Source organism: Gobio gobio (genome assembly GCF_949357685.1).
Source record: "Gobio gobio genome assembly, chromosome: 15".
Classification (NCBI taxonomy): domain Eukaryota; kingdom Metazoa; phylum Chordata; class Actinopteri; order Cypriniformes; family Gobionidae; genus Gobio; species Gobio gobio.
Genome location: NC_137108.1, coordinates 32088810 through 32108087, shown reverse-complemented (window position 1 = coordinate 32108087; position 19278 = coordinate 32088810). Strand labels below are relative to the sequence as shown.

Sequence of the window (19278 nt, the reverse complement as noted above, 5' to 3'; positions counted from 1 at the left end):
GTACATAATCGACCAATTGTTGTGAATGAGAAAGCAGGATCTACAGAGTACAGTCAAAGAAAAGCAAATATGTATACATAGAATGTATATCAACTCTAGAGAGTATGTCAATAGGAAAACAAAGCCAAAGAAGAAAGAAGTTCTGGCTGAATGCTTTAAGTTCAGAAAAATGTCTGGGAACATGTCTGGGAAAAAGAGGACTTATGGTCACCCTATCATCAAATTCTCTATGTGAGCTTTACTTATGATTATCTTTTGCTTTAAAAAAGCAATGCCAAAACATGTAGATTAATTTCAGCCATCATATTGGTTCTCAATTCATCAATAACATATAAATAATCTAGATGAGTAAGATACACCATTGTTAGGCATGGCGATTGGAAAATTAATATTATTGATATCAAGCAATTATTTATTATATACAGTCGAAGACAAGGCCCCCGACGTGGAATGACACCTCGTTGGTGGGGAAGGAGCCTGAGCTTGTGCGGGAGGTCGAGAGGTACCGACTAGAGATAGTCTGGCTCACCTCCACGCACAGCTTGGGCTCTGGAACCACACTTCTTGAGAGAGGCTGGACTCTCTACCACTCTGGAGTTGCCCATGGTGAGAGGCGGAGAGCTGGAGTGGGTTTGCTTATAGCCCCACAGCTCAGCCGCCATGTGTTGGAGTTCACCCCGGTGAACGAGAGGGTCGCTTCCCTGCACCTTCGAGTCGGGGATGGGTCTCTTACTGTCGTGTGTGCCTACGGGCCGAACGGCAGTGCGGAGATCCCGGCCCTCTTGGAGTCTCTGGGAGGGGTGCTGGAAAGTGCTCCGACTGGAGACTCCGTCGTTCTACTGGGAGACTTCAACGCCCACGTGGGCAGTGACAGTGACACCTGGAGGGGCGTGATTGGGAGGAACGCCCCCCCGATCTGAACCCGAGCAGTGTTCTGTTATTGGATTTCTGTGCTAGCCACGGTTTGTCCATAATGAACACCATGTTCAAGCATAAGGGTGTCCATCAGTGCACGTGGCACCAGGACACCCTAGACCGGAGGTCGATGATCGACTTTGTGGACACTCGGGTGAAGAGAGGGGCGGAGCTGTCAACTGATCACCACCTGGTGGTGAGTTGGATCCGATGGCGGGGGAGGAAGCTGGACAGACTCGGCCGACCTAAACATACTGTGAGGGTCTGTTGGGAACGTTTGGCCAGCCCCCTGTCAGAGAGATCTTCAACTCCCACCTCCGGCGGAGCTTCGACCGGATCCCGAGGTAGTCTGGAGATATTGAGTCAGAGTGGACCATGTTCTCCACCTCCATTGTCGATGCTGCCGCTCGGAGCTGTGGCCGTAAGGTCTCCGGTGCCTGTCGAGGCGGCAATCCCCGAACCCGGTGGTGGACACCGGAAGTAAGGGATGCCGTCAAGCTGAAGAAGGAGTCCTATCGGGCCTGCCTGGCTTGTGGAACTCCGGAGGCAGCTGACAAGTACCGGCAGGCCAAGCGGACTGCAGCCCGGGTAGTCGTGGAGGCAAAAAATCGGGCCTGGGAGGAGTTCGGTGAGGCCATGGAGAAAGACTATCGGTTGGCCTCAAAGAGATTCTGGCAAACCGTTCGACGCCTCAGGAGGGGGAGCAGTGCCCTACCAACACTGTTTACAGTGGAGATGGGCACCTGTTGACACAACTGGGGATATCGTCGGGCGGTGGAAGGAATACTTCGAGGATCTCCTCAATCCCACCGACATGTCTTCCATTGAGGAAGCAGTGGCTGGGGACTCGGAGGTGGACTCGTCCATCACCCGGGTTGAAGTCATCGAAGTGGTTAAAAAGCTCCTCGGTGGCAAGGCACCGGGGGTGGATGAGATCCGCCCTGAGTACCTCAAGTCTCTGGATGTTGTGGGGCTGTCTTGGCTGATAGAATTCGGCCGATAGTGGAACCTCGGATTCAGGAGGAACAGTGTGGTTTTCGTCCCAGTTGTGGAACAATGGACAAGCTCTATACCCTTTCCAGGGTGCTGGAGGGTTCATGGGAGTTTGCCCAACCAGTCCACATGTGTTTTCTCTGTAGGGTGGCTGGGCGCTCCCTTAGAGATAGGGTGAGAAGCTCGGTCGTTCGGGAGGAGCTCAGAGTAGAGCCGTTGCTCGTCCACATCGAGAGGAGCCAGCTGAGGTGGCTCGGGCATCTATTTCGGATGCCTCCTGGACACCTTCCCAGGGAGGTGTTCCAGGCACGTCCCACCGGGAGGAGGCCCCGGGGAAGACCTAGGACACGCTGGAGGGATTATGTCTCCCGGCTGGCCTGGGAAAGCCTCTGGGTTCCCCCGGAAGAGCTGGAGGAAGTGGCTAGAGAGAGGGAGGTCTGGGCGTCTCTGCTTAGACTGTTGCCCCCACGACCCGGCCCCGGATAAGCGGAAGATGATCGATGGATGGATGGATGGATGCCAATTATTTATTATTCAATAATTTAATTTTGCTTTAAAAACTAACAGTAGAATTATTATTATTAAATAGATTTGTATCATTATTAAATGCAAACAGACATTAGATCATCATTAGATCATAGACGTTAGGTCATCATATTAGCTTTTTGGTAAAACAATAATTATTGGTTAATTTATTACATGCTTTCCATATTGTTAAGATGACTTTTTTAATGACTAAGTTCTAAATTGTGTATTTGTGATGTTTAATTGTTTATCTAGTCATATTAAAGGGTTAGTTCACGCAAAATTTCTGTCGTCATTTACTCAATTTACGACTTTAAGACTTTTGTTCATCTTCAGAACACAGATGAAGATATTTTTAATGAAATCTGTGATATATCTGTTGACAGTCTACGCAACTACCACTTTGATGCTTTAAAAAGTTCACAAAGAGACCATAAAACGAATCCATATGAATCGAGCAGTCCAAATTTTCTAAAGAGACACGATTGCTTTATATGATGAACAGATTGAATTTAGGCTTTTTATTCACATATAAACAATCATCATTGATGCAATAGTTTTCTTGATACTGACGCACAAACATTCCTGTGCAAGGCTAAAGATGATATTTCCTCTGAGCTTCAGGATTTTCAGCATTATTCAGTGTACAGCTCTCCGTGGCCTAGAACACTCATGGTAAAACCCCCTCAGACAATGGCATGCTACTCTAAATTATTTAATGAGGTTGGTTTTTGAAGCCAAGTAGCCATTGTTACTTCAAAGTGCATTGTCCCGCTTTCATCCCTTACACATTCTCCATCGCCTCAGTTTCATGCAGGTTTACATCTGATGCTCTTTAGTCCTATCTAGGGATGAAACGGTATGGAAATTTAACATCACGATTATAGTGACCCAAATTATCACGGTTATCAATATTATCACGGTTTTGTTCAAGTTTTATATTTGAAAATCAACAAACAAACTAAAGCAGCTCTATGCACTTTTTTAAGCAAGATTCTGTGGGATTTCCTTCCTTATAATGGCCGTCGTCAATAGCAACGCATAAATAATAATAATTTCTCGTAAATATAATCTCTAATATTATCTCTGTAAATATATTCTCAAGCAATATTCTCATCAGTGTTCAGCAATGATGCATTTAAATCTAGCATGTTTTGTGTAAGAGCCCAAACAGTATTCTAGTGAAATAATGTATATCCATATTTCAATATGATTTGACAGTTTATTTTATTAAATATCAAAATGTGTGCATCATACCTGACACCTAGATGAACACTTTACAGTCAGTCATTCTCTTCAAATGCTATTGAAGTTTCAAACGTGTATAACGTTACCAATGTTGCGTGTAACTTTAGAGACGGTCCCTAAATTCGCCACATCAGATGCGCTGTGGTTCTGCTGTGTTTGTTTGAAACTATTTTCGCTGCTGAAATAGAACAGAAACAGTCAACAACAGTATGATGAGTGAATCTCTTGCGTACATCACACACACATCTCTGCTTTTAGTGTAGATTTCAGCGTGTGAGCGGCGCGCGCTCTGAACATAACTCTTGCTAATCTGAACGCCTCTGATTATGAGACATTGCATTCATAAACCCAATATAAACACGTGTGAGTGGTTATAATGCGCAACGCGATTATAACAGATGGCTTTTGAGAAGACTATAATAAGTTAAACAGCAGAGTGGCTAGTGTGCAGCCGAAATAACGTTACACCCGCAAATGGCGGTTGTTAATGTCAAGCCCTGATTATTATCCCTTAAATGTCACCCTAGTCTTGTCTGAATTTGTTTGTTCGCTTCACGTTATTATTTCCCAGACGTAGTTTTGGTATTGAGGTCAAAGTCCACTTGCCTTGCGTTCGTAGTTTTGAAGTGTTTTCCCTATTACAGCGACTTTATTCTGGCATGTTCTGCAGACAGGGTGACCATCTTCGATTAAGTTTCCCTCAGGACTTTTGTAAAAGCCAGAATATGACCACACCTCAGATTTTGTCCTTTTAGAAGTCTGAACAATCTCCAGAAGTGCTGTCACTGCCTTCTGCCATTCCTCCTCATTCAGAAAACAGCGGTGCTGCGCCAGACTGACGCTGACTGGACAAGATTTACCGCGAGTTTTAAAATCGTGATAATCACACACTGTTTTAATGATAATAAAATTTTATACGATATTACTAACCGTCACTAAATTTTATCGTGGTTTATCGTGAAACCGGTAATCGTTTCATCCCTAGTCCTATCAGGTCTGAACCTCATCCAAACCTGGCCCACACTAAATGGACCACTGCCGCAGAAGCATCACATTAACACACACCAATTCAGTAAATTAAATGGATTGAAGTTGACATCTTCGATTAAATCTGTGGGAGTTCATTCAGGTGGTTTTAGTGTGATGAAGCCCTATGACTGATCCATGTTTTCCCGTTTTTTAAATGTTATTTGTTTTTTAGACATGTTATATTGTCTATATATATATATATATATATATATATATATATATATATATATGTAAGGATGTCGCCCTTGGCTGGACTTGAACCCGGGTCTCTGGTGTTCTAAGTGTGGTGTGTTCTCCACTGAGCTAACTCCCAGACAATGGAACCCAAGAGCAGAAGAGTAAAGAGTCAAGAGACTTGAGTCTTCCAAAAAATAAAAATAGTCTTTACTTGAGAAACCAAAGCACAAAGTACAAATGAACTAGGAGAGCAGAGCTTCCATAAAACAGAGAAACAAAAATAGACACAAGGGTCAAAAAATGTACAATAAAGGCACAAAACTTATCTTGAGATCTGGAGACAGGAGAACATAGGTTCAAGACTGAACATAATGGCAAGGAACAAGCACACTTATAAAGGGCAAGACACAGGTGAAGGGAATCAGGGCTAATGAGGAGAGTTCTGAGTAACCATTAAACACACTGGCACCATCTGCAGGAGTGGAGAGCACTGAGCATGGGGTTAAAGTGCCATCTGGAGACCTGGAGGGAGCATAACATGGACGCTTAAGGAGGGCACCCCCTGCAGGCTAGGAGTGGAACGGCATCCTAGAGATTGGATCATTACAGGAGCCCCTTCCCTAGGAACGGCACCTGACGTTCTTCTAACGTTTCCCTTTGGCTTGGCGAAACTCTGAGATGAGAGTCGGGTCTAAAATATCTCGAGCAGGAATCCAGGACCGCTCCTCTGGGCCAAAGCCCTCCCAATCCACCAGATATTGAACTTTCCCACGAACCATGCGAGAATCCATCAGCCTGCGGACCGTGTAAGCTGGCTGGCCATCAATGATGCGAGGTGCTGGGGCGGGTTTCTTAGCTGGAGACAGAGTAGAACAAACAACGGGTTTTAAACGGGAAACATGAAAAGTGGGATGAATCTTCATGGACCTGGGCAGAAGAAGTCGATAGGAAACTGGGTTAATCTTCTTAAGGATTTTGAAAGGGCCAATGTATCGTGGGGCTAGCTTGCGGGACTCCACCCGCAATGGAAGGTCTCTGGTTGAGAGCCATACCCTTTGTCCCAGGCGAAGCGAGGGTCCTACCCTTCGGTGTCGGTTTGCCTGCCTCCGCTGTTGTCGGGCAGCCCTCAATAAGGCAACGCGTGCTCTTTGCCAGGAACGCCGGCACCGGCGGAAAAGCTGTGTGGCAGCTGGAACATCATCCTCTGGCTCCTGTCCGGGAAATAGAGGGGGAGGGAAACCATACTGACACTCAAAAGGGGACATACCTAGTGAGGAATGGTAAAGGGTATTATGTGCAAATTCAGCCCATATTAAATGGGAGCTCCATGTGGATTGGTTGTCTGCAACCAGGCACCTCAGTGTCTTTTCAATTTCTTGATTTACCCTCTCAGTTTGGCCATTTGACTGGGGGTGGAAGCCAGAGGACAGGCTGATGGAAGATCCGATGAGTCGGCCAAACGCCTTCCAGAACCGGGAAGTAAACTGCGGTCCCCGATCAGAAACCATATCCTGGGGAAAGCCGTGGATTCTGAACACATGCTTCATCAATAGTTCCGCAGTTTGGCTAGCTGTGGGGAGCTTGGACAAAGGTAGGAGGTGACAAGTCTTAGAAAATCTGTCTACCACTACAAGGATTACCGTGTTTCCTTGAGACTGTGGCAAGCCTGTAATGAAGTCCAAGGAAATGTGGGACCATGGGCGTCTTGGAATGGGCAGAGGGCGCAGCAGGCCATGAGGGTGGGTCCTTGGCTCCTTGTTCTGAGCACAGATGGAGCAAGCGGCAACAAAAGCCCGGACGTCCCTCTGCAATCTAGGCCACCAGAACTTCCTCTGGATGTGCTTGCATGTCTTTGTGATCCCAGGGTGTCCAGAAGGGAGGGAAGCATGAGCCCACTGCAAAACCTTAGAACGTAGAAGGTTAGGAACAAAGAGACACCCTGGAGGGCCATTACCTGGACCTGGCTGCTGCCGTTGAGCCCTCTTGACTGCCGTTTCAATATCCCATTGAATGGGAGCTACCACTCTGGAAGTGGGGAGAATGGGTTCTGGACAACACTCCACTTCTGGTGGTTCAAACTGCCTTGAGAGTGCGTCTGGCTTGAGATTCTTAGAACCTGGGCGATAGGAGAGAGTAAAGTTAAACCGATTAAAAAAGAGGGCCCATCGGGCTTGTCGGGCATTCAATCTCTTTGCCTGCTGGATGTAAGTGAGATTTTTATGGTCCGTCCAGATGAGGAATGGCTGTTTGGCCCCCTCCAGCCAGTGCCTCCACTCCTCTAAAGCCATCTTGACAGCCAGCAGCTCCCGGTTCCCAATATCATAATTCCTCTGTGTTGAGGTAAGCTGACGAGAGAAGAAAGCGCACGGGTGAAGCTTGTTATCGCACTTACTTCTCTGTGACAAGACAGCACCTACTCCTACGTCAGAGGCGTCCACCTCCAACACAAAAGGTAGCTCTGGATCAGGGAGGGTTAAGATTGGGGCAGATGTAAAGAGCTGTTTTAGTCTGTTGAAGGCATGATCTGCTCTGCTGGTCCACATAAATGGCCTAGTTGAATTCCTGGTCAATGCGGAAAGAGGCTCGGCAACAGAACTGAAGTTTCTAATGAATCTTCTATAAAAATTGGAAAAGCCCAGAAAGCGCTGTACCTGCTTCACTGAAGTTGGTTGTGGCCAATCCAAAACTGCTTGAATCTTGCCTGGATCCATCTGAAGGCTGCCTTTTGATACTGTGAAGCCGAGGAAGGAAACTTCTGGAACATGAAATTCACTCTTTTCCAACTTTACATAAAGCTTATGTTTCAGTAGCTGGGCCAGGACCTGTTTGACCTGCTGAACATGCTCTTCGTAATTTCGGGAGAAAATCAAAATATCATCCAGATAGACAAAAACAAATATATTCAGCATTTCTCTGAGAACATCATTAATAAAGGCTTGGAAGACAGCTGGTGCATTGACCAGGCCAAACGGCATTACCTGGTATTCGTAGTGGCCTGTCGGGGTGTTGAATGCCGTCTTCCACTCATCCCCCTCACGGATTCTAACTAGATGGTATGCATTACGAAGGTCAAGTTTCGTAAAGATGGTAGCCCCTTGCAGAATTTCAAAAGCTGTGGACATAAGAGGGAGAGGGTATCGGTTCTTGATGGTTATATGGTTTAAACCCCGATAGTCTATGCAGGGTCGGAGACCCCCGTCCTTCTTTTCAACAAAAAAAAAGCCGGCCCCTGCAGGTGAGGTGGATGGACGGATGAATCCACTGTCCAAGGCTTCTTTGAGATATTGGTCCATGGCTAATCTCTCAGGGCCAGAGAGGGAATAGAGCCTTCCACGTGGTGGGCAAGTACCAGGAACTAATTCAATAGTGCAGTCATAAGCTCTATGAGGTGGTAGTGTAGCAGCTTGGGACTTACTGAAGACTTCCTTGAGGTCTGCATACTCCTGGGGGACTCGGGATAACTCAGGATAATGAGCAAGAGACTTGGTAGCAGTTGGCTTCATTTCAGGAACGGCCATGACTTCTGTGGATTGTGTCTCAGAAATAAATGCAGATCTCCCCCTGGAGATGTCTAGTGAGGGTTCTGAAAATGTCTCTAATAACTTGGAAGAATGGCAGAAGGCATTATCTAAAATTTGGCAGTCAGATCCCCAGGTCCTAACGACCCCTTGGGACCAGTCAATGTGTGGGTTGTGTAAAGTCAGCCAAGGGAAGCCGAGGATTAGAGGAAGTTTAGGAGAATGAATCAGGAAGAACTGTATCCATTCCTGATGTTGGCCCACCTGTAGCTGGAGAGGTGGAGTACATTGATTAACTTCTCCTGAACCCAGAGGACTGCCATCCACTGCTGTGATGTTAAGGGGTTTCTGGAGAGTCGCTGGCTGGATAGTGAATCTCTTAGCCATCTCATAGTCCATAAAACTCCCAGCAGCCCCAGAGTCAACAAAGGCACATACTTGGTGATGTTGGTTACCATGGGTGACAGTAGCTTGGATTGTCAGACCTGAGGTTGCTGAGCAGGGGAATGTTTCTATTCTCGCCCTGGCCCCCCTCCTCCTGGGCGAGAGTTGGCTTTTCCCGACAACTCAGGACAGGCAAAGCGAAAGTGACCTGGCTTGCCACAGTAGAGACAGCATTTCTCCCTTATCCGTCGGTTGCGCTCGGTTTGGGAAATTCTGGTTCCGCCCAGCTGCATGGGCTCCTCGGGGGCACTAGGAGATGAAGGCAGCTTAACAGCGCTGGCTGACTCGAAAAATCTAGTCTCCTGTTGTCGCTCCTGCTGGCGTTCCCTGAGCCGATGATCTACCCGGATAGCCACGTCAATGAGGGACTCTAGGTCAGGCGCAGTGTCTCGGAAGGCTAACTCATCCTTGATATCAGGAGACAAAGCATGGTGAAAGGTAGCCCTCAAGGCCCGTTGATCCCACCCACTCTCTGTGGCAAGAGTGCGAAACTCTATAGCGAACTCTGCTGCACTTCGAGTACCTTGAGAGAGGTGTAGCAGGCGGTGATCAACATCCCCCCTGCTGGCTGGATGGTGAAAAACTCTTTTCATCTCAGAAATTAATGTATGGCAGTTAGTTGTTACTGGAGAACTCTGGTCCCACAAAGCAGAGGCCCAGTCCAAAGCTTTACCCGTTAGGAGTGTAATAATGTAGGCCACCTTACTATTCTCTGTAGGAAAGCTGCTGGGTTGAAGCTGGAAGGCCAGGGTACACTGGGTAATAAACCCTCTGCATCTCTCGGGACTGCCATCGAACCTCTCTGGTGCTGGTAACTTGGGCTCTGATGGGAGTGGGAACATGGATCTGTCTGGAGGACCAGGGGGTGACTGAAGTTCTTGGGATGAAGCGGCTTGAGACTGGAGACTCAAAATCTGGAGAATCTCTGACAGCGCCTGGTCATGTCGCTGTATGGTTGTTGCTTGATCTGAGAGGGCTGCCAAAATACGGTCCACATTAGAGGGTGGTGAAGGTCCTTCTGCTGGGCTCCCTTCCATTGTTCAGTCTTGCTGTAAGGATGTCGCCCTTGGCTGGACTTGAACCCGGGTCTCTGGTGTTCGAAGTGTGGTGTGTTCTCCACTGAGCTAACTCCCAGACAATGGAACCCAAGAGCAGAAGAGTAAAGAGTCAAGAGACTTGAGTCTTCCAAAAAATAAAAATAGTCTTTACTTGAGAAACCAAAGCACAAAGTACAAATGAACTAGGAGAGCAGAGCTTCCATAAAACAGAGAAACAAAAATAGACACAAGGGTCAAAAAATGTACAATAAAGGCACAAAACTTATCTTGAGATCTGGAGACAGGAGAACATAGGTTCAAGACTGAACATAATGGCAAGGAACAAGCACACTTATAAAGGGCAAGACACAGGTGAAGGGAATCAGGGCTAATGAGGAGAGTTCTGAGTAACCATTAAACACACTGGCACCATCTGCAGGAGTGGAGAGCACTGAGCATGGGGTTAAAGTGCCATCTGGAGACCTGGAGGGAGCATAACATGGACGCTTAAGGAGGGCACCCCCTGCAGGCTAGGAGTGGAACGGCATCCTAGAGATTGGATCATTACAATATATATATATATATATATATACATATAGTCTATATTGTCTGTAAGGAAATAGAAAAGATAATGGCCATGACACATAATTAGTCTCACACTAATGTGACTTATCAGTCCTTTCCTCATGGCTTATGCATTTTGCAATTTGCATAATAAATTAAATAACAGTTTTTCCATCCTGTTAGACATCATATATTATACCGCAGCAGACACTTATCTGATCTATCTCCTCTCACAATCTCACAGAACCAAAGAACTTACTGACCCCGTTTCCTTCAGAATATTTTTTCAGATTCACTCTAAAAGGTGTCCTGCTTTGAATATTTTATAAACTCTATAGGATACTATGTTGTCACCAAATTGTTGTGTGTGTTTTTCAGGGCATTATACAGAAGATCGTGGACATCCATAAGGTGAGGTGTGTGTCCTGCTTTGGTCTGCGCCTTTGCCAGCTGAGAACAGGTGAAGTTCATTGGCTCCACCCCGACATGGGCGTGTCTCATGTGAGGGAGCGGTACGAGCACAGCCATCCTCAGGACGACTGGAGGTGAGTCGCTGTTTTAAAGCCGATGTCATAACCATAAAAGCATTATTGGCTGGATCCCAAATGGCACCCTAAACCCCCACGGCCTTCCTCTGAGTCCGCACTTTCGTGACGCAATGGCGCTTTGACTGCCGGGTAAAGTCCTCTGCGAAGTGCGCATCGAGGGCGCATAACGGCCGCGAAGGAGGCGCTCGCGAGCACCATTCTGAAACCTGAAGTGATGACACCCTACAGTCTTGTGGACGGACACGTACATGTGGTAGCCATTGTAAGTCCACATGACTGAAAGTGCATAGAAGCGTGCCATATGGGATTCAGCCATAATGACCAAGGAAACATGGCTATTGACTTGTTTCCCCTTCTCAATGGCTGCTGAGATGTTGAGATCATATGACCAGCTGAGTCGTGTAGCCAAATGTTTTTTAACTGCTTTTTTTAAAACAATGACAAGCAGGGAAAGTGTTCAGAAGTTTGAGGTCAAACTGGGGTCACTACCGTTTTTGTAACATTATAAATGTCTCTGTGTGAATACAAATGTCTCTGAGGTCCTTGCTAAATAAAATTAATTTCTTTCAAAAAAATCTTGCTGACTTTTTGAATTGTAATGTATTTGAAAATTATTACTTTAATTTTAATTTCATTTGGTGACACTAGTGGGGCATACATTAGCTGGCCGATATTTGTCTATTTTGAGATGTATACATACAGTTTACATATATATTTGAGATATATGGTAACACTTTAGTTTAAGGTCCAATTCTCATTATTAACTAGTTGCTTATTAGCATGCATATGATATTACATAGTACTAAAGCACATATTAATGCCTCATTCTTCATGACCATATTCTACATCCTTAGGCCGTGTGTCCACCAAAGCGTTTTTATCCGGCTCAAAACTAAAATTATTTAAACCTTCCCTTCCCTTCCCTTGTTTAATTACATAAAACAGGATTCCTGTTCCAAAGTCTTTATATCCAATGCATGCTTTATTTAATGTGGTTCATGCCTGTTTTATGAGGATGACTCTGCACATCGCTCTGTTGTTAAGCATTATCGGAGTGAATATGCTGTTCATCTTTAGAGGATGATATAATGGCTTATGTATAATTCATTCAGTGGGGGTGGATGATTCTGCATCAAAATTAGGTTGACCCAGTGGGCGGAGCTTCAGAATGAATGTGGCTAGACGTGGTGAGTTTTATCTTAATGAAGCTAAATAAAGCAGTCCCTGCTTAATTGCTCTATTGTTTATATTCCATTCACGCAGCCCGAGGCTTGTTTCACCCTTCTTCTTTCTTCAACCGTTCATTATGAATGAATGGGCTTTTTATGCATTTACGGGGAAGTCCGCGGTTCAAAGGACGAGCTTGATTCTGTTCACCCTCCAGCATGTCTTCATAATGAATAACAGAGGTCTGATAATAAATGCAGCATTTGCTTTAAAGCAAGTCATTTTACTCTCTGCAAATGCAGATCAGCAGGTTAAATTCCTCCTTTTCAGTTTCTGAAGAAATGGAAAAGATACGGATTGGATTTGACTGCAGGCTACCTATTGTTTTTCATGGTCTATGATCATGTTTCCCATATGGAAAAATATTATTCAGCACAGCCTAAAGTACGGTGTGATAACCTGATCTAAACCAGAAATCCAATCTGGTTCTATTTTAATAATAATACTTTTTATTGGGAGAAAAACACAATACTATTATTACATTATACACTGTGTGTGTGTGTGTGTGTGTGTGTGTGTGTGTGTGTGTGTGTGTGTGTGTGTGTGTGTGTGTGTGTGTGTGTGTGTGTGTGTGTGTGTGTGTGTGTGTGTGTGTGTGTGTGTGTGTGTGTGTGTGTGTGTGTGTGTGTGTGTGTGTGTGTGTGTGTGTGTGATATATACTTTTGAACAGGATGAAGATGTCCAACTTGTTCTTATTTTGTTTAATTATCAATTTTTTTCATTTAGTAGTGCCCTTCGGAAGCAACAGAAGATACTTGCATGTTTCCTGGAAGACAAATTAAATACAATTTACCTTGATCTTGAAATTAAAAAAGTTTTCACCAGTATACAGTAATACTATGTGTGTGTATAAGATAAATAAATAAATAAATAAAAATGTTCCTACAAATAGGTGATATATGCAAAATCTTGAAGCATGTGCACTAAACTTAAGTCTTGAAATAATTTCTTCACTGGAGATGTAGAAGGCACAAAATTGTTTTAGACTTGTGTCTAAAACCAGGGACACACCAAGCCGACGGTCAGCAGTCGGACAACGTCGGGCCGTTTCTGAGCGTTGACCGACGTAGTTTTTTTCAGTGTGTTCCGCCCCTTTGGCTATAGTCGGACACCGTCTGTTTTTTGTTTTTTTGGCCTATTCAACATGTAGAATCTGCGGCGGGCCGTCGTTGAGAGAGAGAATCATTATTAAATGCTGTTCAGTTTAGCAAAGAGCAAAAGTGATGAAAACAAGCAAAGAAGTCATGACGGCACAGACAGAAGGTTTCTAAATCTTACCTGAGCAGTACTGCGTGAATATTTTCATAATAACACGAGCGGAGCACTTTGTTTTTGGTTTGTATACCTGCCGTCTTAGTTTAGCTTAAAATATATATATCTGCTTAAACAGACAGTTATCTCCTTCACACGCAGAACATACTAGGGCTGGATTCGAATATTTGTTCGGTGGGTTGGTATTTGATTTTCAATTTTGGGATTCGAGGATTTGAATATATATATTTTTTTGCACACCTGGCATTTGCGCTTGAATATATTTAGGCCTACACTATAAAATCTGGCTAAATAAATAATTGAATCTACTGCGATATATATGAGCGTGTTAAAACTCAAACGCCCATGAGTGAACGTCATGAACATCATGATTCAGTTCATCTGGAAGAGAAGACAAAAATGCAGAAGACCTCAGCTGTGTGGGAGCACTTTAAATTGAGTGAGGACAAGACAAAGTGTGCCACTTTGACGAACTGTGCCAAATATGGCCTACCACAACAGCACATCAAGTTTGAAAAATCACAAAGTTCTGTGAGTAGTACGCCTATAGCATATTGTTGGTGTAAAAGAGCTGCTTTTATCTGCCACGTTAAAGGGTTAGTTCACCCAAAAATGAAAATTCTGTCATTAATTACTCACCCTCATGTCATTCGACACCCGTAAGACCTCCGTTCATCTTCGGAACACAAATGAAGATATTTTTGTTGAAAGCTGATGGCTGAGAAAGGCTTCAGACAGGCCTCCATTGGCATTCAGTACATTTACACTCCCAAGACCCATAAAAGGCACTTAAAACGTCGTTACAAAGTCCATCTCACCACAGTGACTCTACAATAATTTTACGATGCGACGACAATAGTTTTTGTGCGAAAAAAAAAATCTAAATAACGACTTTATTCAACCTCTTCTTGTCTTCTGTGTGTGCCTCCACGACGCATGCGCAGCGACGGGGGTAACCCTTTAATCTGTAATTTTATACTTATACTTGATGATGGATTTTTCATTCTTCTTTTATTTAAATAGCCTACCCTTTACTGTGTCAGTAACTACTCTGCTGTTAATTTCTGATGTGGGAGTGATTTGTTTGTCCGAAAAATGTTAGGCTACCTTATTAATAGTATTGCTCTTAACAGACCTGTGTGTTTTGTATCACTAGTGCAGTGTCCGTTCTCGGAGCAAATAAGCCCTGCCCGTGTGAGGCGCGCCGCTTCTGGCTTGGGCTGTTCTGTAGTTTATTAAAGGTTTATTAATTCTTAACATGTCGCGTGTCCATATTGCACCAAATGCTTCACTGCACTCCCTTGGGTCTGCAGCAACACACCCGCCACATGTGAAATCGATTGGATGAACAGTTCTCGACATAATCAAAATGCAAACAGACAGACAGAGATTCCTGCCTTTATTAGAGAGAAGAATATATTCAGCCCCCTCCTTCAGAAGCTTCGAAAACTACCAAAACTTGGAAGCTCAAAAAATGGTATTCGGACCAGCCCTAGAACGCATGTGCTAGTTGACAGTCGCCTGTAGTTCTTTTGGTGTGTTCAAGCACAGTCGGCTTTCATCAGTGCTAGTTCTTTGCCGTCGGTTTGGTGTGTCCCTACCTTAAAAGTCAAATGAGGCATTTTAAACACAGAGACGGAATCTGTAGCTGTTCTTTCAGATCCGAATGTTCTCAAATTTCCCGCACAAAAGAGCCCAAGCCCACATATAGTGCATACTGTCTTTTCCAGCACAGATTATTTCCACAATGCATTTTAAAACCTTTTGAAACTCATTTTGTCTTTATGTTCTGTGCATCATGTCTGAGGCAGATGGCAGCAGGTTCCAGGTACATCATCCCCAGCCGATTTAGGGAATGTTGTTTTTTGAACGTGTGAGGCAGGTGCCACCGCATTCTGGCTCGTGCTCCTGTAGAGAGATGTGTTGAACTAATTTAGTGTAATTGAGAGCAGACAGGGAGCCAGCTGTGAGAGAAAAGGGTGTGATTTTTACCTCCCAGACAGGCAGCTGCTGAGAGCAGCCACTGATACGACAGTAATTGTGTTGTCTGGCAGACTTTAGAAGATCATGTCTCACCGGCATCTCTAATCAGTCACATATGAGAGGGAAGATGAGTAAACAGCTCCATAATCAGAACCATCATCGCTGTTAAGATTCAAGACACACAGTAAAGATGTTCAACCTGAGGGCTTCATTTTCTCAAGCATCTGTTGTGATTGGTCAGGCTGTGACAGCTGGCAATCATTGATGATCACCTGTGATTGATGATTATTTTGTGCTTTATGCTGAGATGATGCACACGACTTCTTGGAGAGCTTGACAGCTTGTGCGTTTTGTTATTGGATCATTTCTTTCATTCTCTCTTCTCTCTCCAGATATGAGCTACGGATTCGATACCTGCCTAAAGGATTTTTAAACCAGTTTACTGAGGACCAGCCAACTCTTAACTACTTTTATCATCAGGTGATGGATAGTTTAATTTGTCAGCCTGTCTACTACTGCCAAACCCTTTGCTGATGTTTTACCTCAATTAAAAAAAGGTAGAAATTATACTTAGTTTTACATTATCACAGTGAAGCCTATATTGTAGCACTCCCATTTCTCAGTACAGAATGGCATAATGGTGTTTTTTGTTGTGCAGTTATGCCGATTATACATATTTTTGCAAAAATAAGAATCACAATTGTCATGAAAATAATGTCACGATGCAAAAAAAAGCAAAAAAACCAGTCCTACAATAGGTATTTTTTTTCTTTATACACATTTTTTTAATTATTTAATTTCTTTGGCCCCACTTTATATTAGGTGGCCTTAACTACTATGTACTTATATTAAAGAAATAAGTACAATGTACTTACTGTGTTCAAATTGTATTGCAAAACACTTTTGCTGATATTGAGGTGGGATACAGGTAGGGTTAGGGACCGGTGTGGTGGTATGGGTAAGTTTAAGGGTAGGGATAGGTGTAAGGGAAGTGTCAACTGTGTAATTACAAATGTAACTACAGAAATTAATTACAGATGTAATTACATGCAGGTATTTTTTTAAATGTAAGTACAATGTAAAAACATGCATGTACACAATAAGTGCATTGTGCAAATTATTAATTAAAATGTTAGTACATAGTAGTTAAGGCCACCTAATATAAAGTGGGTCCATTTCTTTTTTATTATTTTGGTGGAAAAATGTGAGATTATTTTGGGGTGAAATATTTTTTGTTGTTGAGAAATTCACGCACATAGAGATTGAGTGGTGTTTTAGTGTTCAAGGCTCAGGGTCCATAACTGGTTTGATCCCTGCCAGGTTACAAAGATCAAACCATGAGCTCACACTCATCATTGTAAAACACTTAAACGACAAGTGTCTGACCTTGTATTAAAGGTGGGGTAAGCGATTGTTGAACATTGTTGACATTTGAAATCAACCCAAACAAACACGCCCCTCAAAAGCCTCCAAAAGATCACTCTCCAATCCGAACCACCCTGTTCCAAATTGGTCTCCAACCCCGATCTGGCATGCAATTCGCACTAACAAGGACACTTCTTTAGCAGTCATCAACCTGCGCAACTCTCTCTAGCTGGCCTCCGTTACACACGCAATGCAAGAGTGGATGTGTATTTATCGTAACAAAAGCAAAAATAAAGCGAAGATGATGAACGAACGACAAGGAAGCACAAAAAATGTACATACAGTACACAAGAATAAATACGAGCAAGATTTTGTTGTTAGTTTCCAACAGCACAGCAGCTCCAGACAAACAATGACAGTCAAAACCAGTGTTACTCATGTATGGAGTGGAATCCAAGCAACCTCCACATCTGTTTTCAGGTCTTCCTGCTTCGGTCTCTCCAGCGCTGGATAGCTTTTCTAATATTAATGCTGGGCCTAAAGCTCTTTCCTGATCATAACTCTTCATTTTCCAGTGATATTCTTATGAGATTGTCTCTTAGGCATCTCTTTCTACAGCCTTTCTTCAAATCTCCCTCTTGCTCGTTCTCCCTCCTCCACCGCCATACCTAATGCTCATTGGCCACACTTTGTTATTGTGTCGGTCCGACCAACTTTCAAACAGCGCTTTTCAAATATCACTTACCCCACCTTTAAGTTCATGTCTCTGTTCTATGTTGTCATCACATGAAAGTTGCACAAACAAATTCCACCCGGTCCTTCTGTGGTGATCTATACAAAAGACATTAAGACAAACAAATTACAAATAACACAGGAAAACGTAACTTGATTTTAATGAATTGAGAGGAAAGTACCACTACATCAGTTATCGACCTTCATTATTCTTTTCATGAATAGCAAATTAGCTCCGTATTATTATTGTTGTGTATGTATTATTATTGTGTTTGTTGTAAATTGAAACGCATCAGTGTCCTATTATTTATTTTGTATTTGATATAATATCGGTCTGTTCCAGAGGAGGAGTGAAATTATGAATTCTGTCATCATTCACCCTGTAGAGTCAGTATCGCTATGTCTTTTTCCTTGCCTTGCGTAGCCTAATATTTCTCTGTATGCCCAGGTGAAAAGTGATTATATGATGGAGATTGCCGATCAGGTTGATCAAGATATAGCACTTAAACTAGGCTGCATTGAAATCAGGTATGTGTGATACACACTACTGTTCAAGAGTTTAAGGTCATCAAAGAATCATGAAAAAATTTACAAAAACATTAAGCAGCACAGCTGATTTCATCATAATAAGAATATGTTTCTTGAGCACCAAATCTGCATATTACAATGATTTCTGAAGTATCATGTGACGTTGAAGACTGGAGTAAGGATGCTGAAAATTTAGCTTTGCATCACATGAATAAATTAAAAAATATATTAAAATAGAAAATAAATTGTAATAATATTTTACAATATTACTGTTTTTACATTATTTTTTAAATGTATAAAAATAAAATTATCAAATTAATGCAGCAATAATGAGCATAAGAGGCTTCTTTCAAAAACAGTAACAATCTTGCCAACCCCAAACTTTTGAATGGAAGTGTAAATGTGTAAATGTGTTTTCCAATGACTTTTATCAACTAAAGTGTGAATTCAGACAAATCACTTTCCTCTTTTCTGTTCCAGGAGGTTTTTCAGGGACATGCGTGGTAACGCCCTGGATAAGAAATCAAATTATGAATTATTAGAGTAAGTAATGCTGTCTGTTTGGATCATTATGTGTTTAGCTCATTAGTATCCAGCTCTAACACTGTGCTCATATTTAATTACGTGAGGCTTCTTCAGACAGAATCTTTTTATTAAACTTGAGGAATTTTGGTTAGCTTTGATGTGGGGGATTTCTGTCCCAGAATGAAGAAGGTAGTTGTGAGAAAGTTAAAAATAAACTGTACACTGTTTTGTGAGTAGTTGACATTTGTGAGATGTCGTCACAATTAAGAGAAATTGGGAGAAATAAAATTGCAGTTGAGAGATACAGGAGCAATTAGAAGAAATATTCACAGTTATGAGAATATGAGATAGTTACCAAAAATGGGCTTCCATTGGGGAAATTGTTATGAAACCACAACAAATGGCTAGCAAAATGTAGTACTGCTTGTTGCTGTCACTATTAACTTGCTCATCATTTTTTTTCAATGTACCTGGATATTGTGTTAATTTCGTTCTCATGTGACTCATATTATCTCATAATAACATATAGAGCACTGTTCCCTAATGATGTAATGCTGTATTTCAAAACAGGCTCATATTAGACTGAAATGAATACTCAGTTCTTTGAACCATTAGAGGATTTCTCTCCATCTCTTTTTCTTTCAGATT

General features: G+C 43.0%; 1 protein-coding gene across 13 annotated transcripts in view; it reads left to right on the top strand.

Annotated features, from left to right (window-relative positions):
- ptk2ab (protein tyrosine kinase 2ab) overlaps positions 1 to 19278 on the top strand; it is an 88944-nt gene that overhangs the window by 26903 nt on the left and 42763 nt on the right. For 12 of the 13 annotated variants that reach the window (XM_079836986.1, XM_079836984.1, XM_079836974.1 and 9 more), the window contains 4 exons: positions 10829 to 10995; positions 15873 to 15960; positions 18026 to 18105; positions 18586 to 18648. In XM_079836986.1, the coding sequence (XP_079693112.1) occupies positions 10829 to 10995; positions 15873 to 15960; positions 18026 to 18105; positions 18586 to 18648 (398 nt within the window). The remainder of the gene's footprint in view (positions 1 to 10828; positions 10996 to 15872; positions 15961 to 18025; positions 18106 to 18585; positions 18649 to 19278) is intronic. The other variant, XR_013818040.1, reaches the window with a different exon arrangement.